Raw genomic sequence first — 10,968 nt, forward strand, 5'->3', positions numbered from 1 at the left:
TATAGATTTACACACATTTACTCAAGTAAATAAACAGAATTAATGATGGGCTAAAAATCTGCAGAATTCTGCGCACGCAGATTCCGTGTGGGGCTAACTATAAGTCTGTAAAATAAACTGTTAATTGTTAAACTGTTGATTGTGATAGTAAGTGTTGGATTGTCGTCTTTCAGGTTGTATCTCACCTTTATTGCGCTTTTTAGTAAGAAGTAAGATTGCCGGAAAGAGACGTGAGACGTCTACTTCAGCCAATCAGAACACTCACATTCCCGTTCGTGCAGTTTATGAAAATAAAAGCCTTTGAATATTTTTCCAGACACATTTAGCTGCTAGATGTTAGTCAGATGGCGTTTCTATGTGCATTCTTAATGTTAACTGTGGAAAAAATGATCAATAAAATGCTTATGATGAAGCGCTGTTTGTTTACCTTCAGGCTCTGACGTGTGTGCACGTGAAGCAGATGGTGAGCGCCAGCACACACACATATCATGAACATCTCGACGTGCGAAAGTGTTCCTCTATATGTTTTCGTCAGAGTTGTTCACTATACTGATCCATCCACAGAGTTTGTAATGCAGTCAGATCTTCACAAATACAAGCGCAGCCGTTTAGAGCTCATTTCTGGTTGATGGCGTCAGAATTTTCCGGTATTCTGGAACGGTCTATTCCAGAAAAATTCCATAACGTCCTCGCCTGTGTGAACAGCGCTTTTATGAATTGACCAGTAAAGTCCTTCTGGAAATTTTTTCCAGATATTTACCGCTATCACTGTGTGAAATGGCTAATATATTCTCTGTGCTCGGTCTTTTATTTTTGTAATATGACTTGATTTTTATCGACACATTGAGTTGTATTTACTAACATGAATAAACTATTAGTAATCCATTTATTACGGTATTTATTCATGTTTGTTAATATTAGCTAATGTTACTTCAGTTAAACAACATTAGTTCATGTTAACTCACGGTGCAATAACTAATATTAACAAGCACAACTTTGGATTTTAATAATGCATTAATTAATTAACTATGATTAATAAATTCTGAAAGTCTTGATAACGCCATCGTGGAGTTTTTCTTTTATTATTTCAGCACATAGGATTGTAAATAAATGATTTGTTGTACTCTCCCATTCACCAACCATGACCACTTCTTCAGCGCAGGAGAAACACGCACATGTGAAACGGCTCCGTTGAGAGACTCACAGTGTTGTCGATGTAGGCTTCAGTCCACACCATGTCATGCTCTCGATCGATGACTTTGGGCCGACTGAGAACATGCAGATACTTCATCACGTTCTCCTGTACGTCCGCCAGCGTGGAGATCTGGGTGAAATAACCTGACACACAAAACCATCAGAAATAAACGAAGATGCGCTGATGTGAACAAGCACACACAGACTGTTGAGGTAGCTTTTATATCCGCACATTCATTCATTTTGTGACAACTTGTGACCCAGAAATGTGAAAGAGGTTCGGAAATACTTGAGTAAATCTGACCTTTATTAGCGCAGGCCATCCATTTCAGGTTATCAGCGAAGGCAGACTCTCGACCAATCAGGTATGGGAAAACACGCACCTGTCGACAGGAGACTTGGATTTATCTGACAGTCACGTTTAAGATAAAGCTAATGAACGGAGATAAAACTGAACTACATCTAATTAGTTCACTCTTTAATCACTCGACGCTAACCAAAGAATTAAAGCTATTCTGTATCGCACTGGAAATATCTCATTCATAAACAACTGCAAAAATAAACTCTAATTCCCAAGTGCTGTTTACTGGAGAGGTTTTAACATTTTTAGCTTTAATAGTTTTAATAAAATTCATAATAACTCATTATTTTGTCTTTGGCATAATGACAGTACATCATATTTCACTAGTTGTTTTGCAAGAGACTAGTATTCTGCTTAAATTGACATTTAAAGGCTTAACTAGGCCAGTTATTGGACAAAAGTAGTTTGTTCTGTAGCTAATTGAAAAGAAAAATTATTTCCTAAAGAGGCTAATAAACCTTCGCAGTTTTTTTTCCAGCCAAACTAAAAGAAATAAGACTTACTCAAAAGGAAAAATATAACATGTCCTTGCTCTGTTAAACATCCAACCCAGGCTCATTCTAAGAACGTAGTCCCGTGGACGTTTCTGGAGACCGCGAAATACGTAGCCGGGGGTACGTACGGCTGCATTTCATTTTTTTAAGCCAACGCTGCGGGGCGGTGTGACGCCGTTCCTTTCCGCCGCTCGCCTCCGTGTGGAGGGCTTTCCTGCTGCAACCAGTTTGTCCGGTTAGCTCTTCGTGTACTCTGGCGGACTCGAGGCGCAGAGAGGGGCTGACCACGATGACGACGACGACCGGGTTCGAGTCCGGGGAAGAGCGGTTCCAGAAATCAGGTAAGAAAACAAAAACAAAATCCAAAAAATGAAGCGAACAAGTTCGTCACAGGGTGAGAATGTGGTCAAAGTCCGAAAACGTGGTAAAAATCAGACGAGGGCTTTTCTTTTTCTGGACGGCTTTTGTGAATCGTCGTTGGTTGGGTTTAGGGACGGAGGAGGGCGGGTCAGCCCATTGGCCGGCTGCACGGTCAATCATTCTGTCATCCAGGCAGACAGGCGGAAGGTCGTTCGACAGCGTCCTCTAGCGGGTTTACGCGAGAACAGCGCGGGGAAAAAGCACGCACAGCGGCCTCTAGCGGATTCGCGACGTATTCCCGGGACGTATTTCGCGGTCTCCAGAAACGTCCCCGGGACTACGTTCATTGCAACCATCACTTGGGAAATCTTTGATCAGTTTAAAGCAGATCTGTAAATTAAATGAAAGCAGACCTGTTTCTTCTTGTTATGTACTTTTACGTAGGGGTTAAAATCGCCAAACACATTTTTAAAAGCACAAAACTGATTGCATGTAAGCAGATCTTCAGCAGTTTTCCTCAACAGACTAAGTACAGAGGGGGAAATATGTATTGAACATGTCACCATTTTTCTCAGAAAACATATTTCTAAAGCTGCTGTTGACTTCTGCTGTTCACCAGATGTTGGTAACAACCAAAGAAATCCATACATGCAAAGAAAATTAAGTAGTTAATTAGTAATTAATTAGTTCTGTGTAATAAAATGAAATGACTCGGGAAAAAATATTGAACACATGAAGAAATGGAGGTGTAGAAAGCCAGTGAAAGCCCAGACAGCAGCAGAAATCTCTCAGTAGTTCTTCAGCACTCCTCTGCCCTTCCTCAGTGTAAATGAATATCAGCTGCTTCAGTCCAACATCTACTTTAGCAGGAGGATGAAGATGAAACCATTTCAGCAAGACAATGATCCAAAACACAGCCGAGGAGACTCTCAGATGCTTTCAGAGAAAGAAAATCAAGCTGTAGAATGGCCCAGCCAATCACCTGACCCGAATCCAATAGAGAATACAAAATAAAGCTCAGATTTGATAGATGAGACCCACAGAACCATCAAGATCTTGACACTCTGTTGAAATCTGTGAGAAACTCACACCTGAGCAATGCTTGAGGTTTCATTCTCTATATTAGAGGCGTCTGTAAGCTGCCAGCTCCAAAACAAGCCTTTATATAAAGTATTGAATGCATTTCAGTAATTGAGCATTTTCTCCTTCTGTCGTTCCAGTGTTATTATTACACATCAACTCATTAATCAGATTTCTTGGTTTTGTTTTATATTTATGTTTGTATTGTTTGTTTTTTTTTCCAAAAATCTGCTTCAATTCCATGTCAACAGCTCCTTTAGAAAGATTACTCCAGGAAAAAGCATGACAGTGTGTTCAATACTTATTTTCCCTGCTGTAAGTTACCAAACTGAAGCATCTTTTACTGCACTTGTGTGAAAATAATAAAAGCGCACTGAGAAGATTCTGTCTAAACACCATGTTCTGACGCAGAACAGCGATTCAGCAATCACCAGTACATTTTCTGTCAATGAATGCAATACGAAGGTGGCACAAAGTCACATTTATCTTTAGCTGCACTGAAACTGAAAAGCACACAGAAACACACACACACATACTGCTGAAAACTGCACAATTATCAGCATAATATACATTAAATAACTAAACGTCATCATTTGTGGTTCTCATACAAAATAAAAGTTTAAGGATTTACATAATAATGTTGTATATTTATGATGCATTTATAAATAAACACATCCATGCATATACACTGTACAAACTGCAGGGTTCCAGACAGTTCATTCATGTTGTCCCAACACAAATCCGTTAAGTTAATCTCCTTGGACAGCATGCCAAATACGCCTTATTCTTAAACGTTTGCAAGTGTGAACTCGTGAATTGATCTGTCGTGGTGATTCTACAGTCACTATGGTAACAACAACTATATCAATTAATCTGTTAGGGTAATAATTACTACAGATTAACTGTAGTAACACAACAACTATAGTGATTGATCTGTTGTGGTGATTCTACAGTTGCTAGGTAACACAACAACTACACTAATTGATCTGTTGTGGTGATTCAACAGTCACTATGGTAACAACAACTAAATCAATTAATCTATTATGGTAATTCTACAGTTGCTATGGTAACACAACAACTATAGTGATTGATTTGTCATGGTGATTCTACAATTGCTATGGTAAAGACAACTATACTAACTGATCTGTCATGGTGATTATACAGTTGCTATGGTAACAACAACTATACCAATTATTCTGTTGTGGTGATTCTACAGTTGCTATGGTAACACAACAACAACACTAATTAATCTGTTATGGTAATTCTACAGTTGCTATGGTAACATAACAACTATAGTGATCGATCTGTCATGGTGATTTTACAATTGCTATGGTAACGACAACTATACCAATTATTCTGTTGTGGTGATTCTACAGTTGCTATGGTAACACAACAACTATAGTAATATACTATAAGGAAACCCACGCGAACGCAGAGAGAACATGCAAACTTAACACAGAAATGCCAACCGACCCAGCCGAATCTCGAACCAGCGACCTTCTTGCTGTGAGGCGACAGCACTACCTACTGCGGCACTGCGTTTGCCCAATACTGTAATATATACAGTGTAATATACTTTACTCTAATATGGTTTAAAAACACTATAGTATTGATTATAAATGACTGTAGTGTTTTTAAGGTGGGTTGAGATGGAAACGCAGATCAGATGTCCAGATATCCGATATGTATCTGATATTTTGGAAGTGGCTCACAGGAAGTGACTGAACGGATGGCAAACAAAAAAAGAAGATCTGATGTGTATTTTTGTGTTTGCTTAAATATACTGTAATGAAATGTCGATATTCACTCTGAGAGGTTGAGTGAGTGAGCTGCAGAGAGAGAAACTGTGCTCACCTTCCTGTCAGGCCAGTTGTAGACGGCGAACACAGCATCATATGTCTCCACAGCGCCGTCTGTCACCAGCATTATAGCCTGACTGCACTCGCTGCCTCTGCCTGTCTGATTAAACTGAACACACACACACACAGACAAAGACAGACGGACACACACAGATGGACACACACAAAAGTTTGAGCATCCTTATATTAGAATGTAAATAAATAAATGATTTAATTATAAGAGCATCTGCGCCTGAATCTTGCATCTTGTGCATCTGTGTGTGTATTTGTTTTGGTGTGAAGGAGCCTTAATGACGCCTGACAGAAACTGCTTCATTATAGATAATACTTGATTTAAAGCACGTTGAATTGTTAAGGACTTTATAATGTGAGAGAGTGTTTGCTCTCCTGGCTGTAGCTGTAGTGAAATAAACCATGCTAGGTGTTTTCATTTACCTGTCTGCCTTTCCTATTTGCATGTATGAATATACTATTCAGTATTCCAGTAATAGACACTGGATATAGACGAGCAGATGTTGCGTCATTTATTATGAACGTTTTACAGGTTTGAACATTTTTTTTTAAATAACTCTTTTCTGATTGGTCACTTGATCATTTCGTGGGCGGGGTCAACCTGTCACTCACATGATCTCCGCCAATAGCAAACCACAACAATCCAATCGAATTCCCACGGACAAAAATCAAGCCCCGCCCACATTTGCTCTTTGATGACAGAATATGACCACAAAATAAAAGCATGTGTGTGTGCGTACGTGTGTGTTTGTACATGTGTGTGTATATGCATGTGTATGTGTGTGAGTGTTTGTGTATGCATATGTGTGTTTTTGTGTGTATGTTTGTGTGCATGTGTGCGTGTGTTTATGCATGTGTGTGTCTACGCGCGCATACATGTGTGTGTGTTGGTGTGTGTGAACTCACATTGCTGAGCAGCTCGAAGGCCTCCGTCAGAGCCATGTCCAGCATGCCGATACCTTTAGCGAGGAGCTTGTCGAGACGCTGGCGGAAATGCTGTGGAGAAAAACACAAACACATGCTAGCAGAAGACCAGCCAGTCCTGATGTAGGCTTTGTAAAGGTTTAACGGAGATGATTTTGGCATTCGTCACATTTAATTGTAGGATAAAATGTTTATTCTTGTGCATTTTCCACTATTTTTGTTCTCCTGATTTAAAATTTGTCCTATAGTGTTGACTTTTATTTACACTTTTATTTAGTGTTGCTTGCTTATTCACAAAAGCAAGTGCTGATTTTCTGAGTGTGTGTGTGTGTGTGTGTGTGTGTGTGTGTTAATTTCTATATTAATTTATAGCAAATACTATAGTGTTTTTAAAGTATTGGCTTTAAATACTATAATGCTATAGTTTCTATACAACTTTTAATGAATGCTCCAGCATACTGTACTGAACTGATGAAGAGTTATAAATACTCTAGTGTACATAATCATTTTGCTACAGTAAACTATGGTGTATCGTCATATAATAAAGTTAAAACTACAGTATTGGGTCCATTGTTTCTATCACTATAGCTGTTGTGTTACCATAGCAACTGTAGAATTACCACAGCAGATCAATTACTATAGTTGTTGTGTTACCATAGCAACTGTAGAATCACCACAACAGATCAATCACTATAGCTGTTGTGTTACTATAGCAACTGTAGAATCACCACAACCGATCAATCAATATAACTGATGTGTTACCATAGCAACTGTAGAATCACCACAACCGATCAATCACTATAGCTGTTGCGTTACCATAGCAACTGTAGAATTACCACAGCAGATCAATCACTATAGCTGTTGTGTTACCATAGCAACTGTAGAATCACCACAACAGATCAATCACTATAGCTGCTGTGTTACCATAGCAACTGTAGAATCACCACAACAGATCAATCACTATAGCTGCTGTGTTACCATAGCAACTGTAGAATCACCACAACAGATTTATTACTATAGTTTCTGTGTTACCATAGCAACTGTTGAATCACCACAACCGATCAATCAATATAACTGATGTGTTACCATAGCAACTGTAGAATCATCACAACAGATCAATCACTATAGCTGTTATGTTAGCAACTGTAGAATCACCACGGCAGATTAAAATCAAGTACTTCACTATAATATGATTTAAAAACACTACAGTATTCTCTATAAATTACTATGGTAATTTTTCATGTGGTCATTTTTTCTTCTTTGTTAATGTTAATTAATGAAAAAACATGAATTCACTGTTAGTTCTTGTCAACACACAGAGCATTAACTGTTGATATTAATGTTGCATTAGTAAATGTAATAATAGCATTAATAAATGCTGTACAAGATTCATGTCAGAAAATACATCAACTAGTGCAAACCTTACTGTAAAGTGTCACCTAAATAATGCATTTATTCTGAGGTGTGCATTGCTCAATTACACCATGCATTCATGGAAAACTTTGCTGAAAGTGAAATAAGCCTTTATTTTTTCAGATCTGAGTGTGTACGAGCTGGTGTCTTTGGCTTTGCCACACATGTTTTGAAGCACACTGTTAGAGAAGCAGCTGTGCTGAAACACAGGGGATCCATGAGCCGTTTTGATCCAGACAGTGATTGAAAGTGCTGGTGTAGGATGCTCAAAGTCAACAACAGAAATAAACACTAGTTTTTCTTCTTTCTAACCTGTGTGCGCGACCCAGACACTGCCGCTGACAGCCGGCTCTGTGCTGCTCATCCGTCAGCCTGCATTTTCTCTCCTACTTCTCCGTCCTTCTGACTTACTTTTTTTTTTTGCCTTGTCAGCATATTTGTACTTTTGATTTTACCTCCTGAAAACCTCCTTATTTTGCTAGCACACATTGTTATTCAGGGCGGCATGATGGCGCAGTGGGTAGCACAACTCCCTCACAGCAAGAAGGTTGCTGGTTCGAGCCTCGGCTGGGTCAGTTGGCATTTCTGTGTGGAGTTTGCATGTTCTCCCCGTGTTGCCGTGCGTTTCCTCCGGGTGCTCCGGTTTCCCCCACAGTCCAAACACATGCAGAACAGGTCAATTGGGTAGTGTAAATGAGTGTGTGTGGATGTTTCCCAGTGATGGGTTGCGGCTGGAAAGGAATTCGCTGCATAAAACATATGTTGGATAAGTTGGCGGTTCATTCCGCTGTGGTGAACTCAGATTAATAAAGGGACTAAGCCGAAAAGAAAATGAATGAATGAACATTGTTTGAACTGAAACTATGAAATAAATGTCTGAGAATCTGTTTCTGCGTTCGGATTGGCTCCTCCTCTAATGATGTCAGTTTAACACTCCACCCACAATATTAGAAGCCACACCCATCTTATTATGATGGAATGATGCACAAAAATAAACCCCGCCCCCTAATCAATATTCCATTTCAGTTGTGTTACCATCAACATACTGAAATAAAAGTCTCAGCACTTCCTGTTTATGCACATTTATCAAAATATCAAAAAGCCACTAGAATAGCGTATATATTAGCGTATAATAGCGTTCCATATATTTTGCTGACTTCTGATTGTAATGTACGGTTTATAGACATTATATTAGAAAATCATATACTTACATCTTTGTTGGTGATGTCAGCCTGTACTAATGTTCCGTTCAGACACGGCTCCACGTAATGCAGATCCTCGTTGTACTGCAAAACACAAAATATACTTATATAGTTGAAGACAAAACAATGAGCCTTCGTGTAAAACTGTAATTATTCATTTAAATGCTGCTTAACAGAGCAGGGAAACATGTTTCACACTATTTCCTTTTATATTTTTCCTCTGGAGAGCTTCTTATTCCTTTTATTTTGGTTGGAATTAACAATATACTGTCTAATATTACATTTTATATGACATTTACATTTAGTCATTTACATAATATTACTGACCTGTGGTGTATTTGATGAAACTCAGTCAATACTTTGATAGATTACATTTGTATTTGCCAATCACTGAAGAAGCAACGCAAGAAAAAATGGTCCATTTTTATTCAAGCACAGATTTGTACACACATACTGCATGCTATTTAAACAATTCTTTATTTTTCATGTAAAGTAATGACATCTTTAATCTTAAACTCTGTAATGTAATTTACTCTTTTTAAAGCATCTGAAAAATGCTGCGACTTGCAATTAAAACGCAAAGAATGTAGAGTAAGCAATACGTATTACAAAGACTGTATTACAATTTGTTTCACACTAATATTTTCTGTTCAATTATCCTGCTCTGAATGCTCTGAAGTGATAAGGAAACTGAAATATTTACATGAGTAAACAATTGGTTTTAATGCTACCAATAGCGTATTTTATATTTGTCTCAGAATCTATTTACAAAATGCGACTTAGACTTTCTATGCCATATTGAGAGTTTAAACTAATGTTTTTGGGAACACTACATTTTTTTAGTCACAATTCATGCTATTAACAAACCATTAACTACGATTTTTAGCTTAATAAACTACTAATTACCTGCTTATTCGTAGTTAGTAATGAAGTAGTTGGGTTTAGATATTGGATAGGATCAGGGATGTAAAATAAGATCATACTTTGCTATAAACAGTTAACATCTTAATAATAGGCAGGTAATAAGACAGTAGTTAAGTAGTGTGGATTGTGACAAGTGTTGGCATGTTTTCTACTCAAGTTTCACACTTTATTTTAAGGTTCAAGTCTCAATTAGCTATGACTTTTACCTTAGTAAATTCTTAACTCACTGTTTATTCATAGTTATTATTATATTAGTTGGGTTTAGGTATTGTGTAGGATTATGAGATGTAGAATAAGAGGATGCAGAACTATAATTACTAATAAACAGCCAATATGTTAATATTAGATGTGTAAATAATAAGTATCTACTTAATAATGTACTTGTACCTTTACTAAAGTGTTTTTATCTCTGTAAACAATGCCATTTGCCGATGAACATAGTTATTTATACATTCTAAGAAATGCTGGGTTATTTAAACCCAAATTGGGTAAAATATGAACTAAACATGGATTTCATTCAAGTTACTCAGCAGTTGGTTTAGATATTACAACCAGAATTGGGTTTAAATGACCCAGCATTTCTTAAAGTGTCAGCCGAGACTTGTACATTCCACAAAACTTGATCTTAATGTTATGAGGTAAGATCCTGATCTCCACGTAAACTCACAGCAATGATGTTGAAGAAGTCGTCGTCTCCGAGTGTGTCCAGTATGGAGGAGACGGTCTGTCTAGCGATGGTGAGCCGTAAACCCTTCATACTGCCGCTCACATCCACCAAAATCACCACATCTTTAGGAGACGTAGCGGCCTGGATATACCTGGACAAAACAAAACACCGGTGTTACCAGAGAAAGACCCATTCAAGAAAAAAAAAGAAATGTACACTGTACAAATAGCTGGGTTCCACACAAGTTCTGTCATGTTGACCAAACACGCAAATCAATTAAATAAGTAAACCGTTTTTACAAATTTAAGTGGACTGAACATAAAACTATTAAGTTGCCCCCCCCCCCCCCCCCCCCAAAAAAAAAAAAAAACTAAACTAAATGTAATAATTGTGTTGTTTTAAGCATCTAAATCCACTTTTTGAGTGTATGAGGTAGCTGTTAGAAAGCCAGGGATGAGGAAAGCCAAGATAATTGTTT

The 10,968-nt window shown here is 37.9% G+C and overlaps 1 protein-coding gene across 1 annotated transcript in view; it reads right to left on the reverse strand.

The window, feature by feature from the left end:
• Positions 1 to 10,968, reverse strand: part of cacna2d3a (calcium channel, voltage-dependent, alpha 2/delta subunit 3a) — a 111,651-nt gene that overhangs the window by 60,948 nt on the left and 39,735 nt on the right. Inside the window, exons 8-13 of the mRNA XM_056464560.1 lie at positions 10,491 to 10,641; positions 8,909 to 8,983; positions 6,267 to 6,356; positions 5,344 to 5,457; positions 1,499 to 1,577; positions 1,205 to 1,338 (exon numbers count right to left, since the gene is read on the reverse strand). Of these exons, the coding sequence (XP_056320535.1) occupies positions 1,205 to 1,338; positions 1,499 to 1,577; positions 5,344 to 5,457; positions 6,267 to 6,356; positions 8,909 to 8,983; positions 10,491 to 10,641 (643 nt within the window). The remainder of the gene's footprint in view (positions 1 to 1,204; positions 1,339 to 1,498; positions 1,578 to 5,343; positions 5,458 to 6,266; positions 6,357 to 8,908; positions 8,984 to 10,490; positions 10,642 to 10,968) is intronic.

The sequence above is a fragment of the Danio aesculapii genome, chromosome 8 (assembly GCF_903798145.1).
Source record: "Danio aesculapii chromosome 8, fDanAes4.1, whole genome shotgun sequence".
Lineage (NCBI taxonomy): Eukaryota > Metazoa > Chordata > Actinopteri > Cypriniformes > Danionidae > Danio > Danio aesculapii.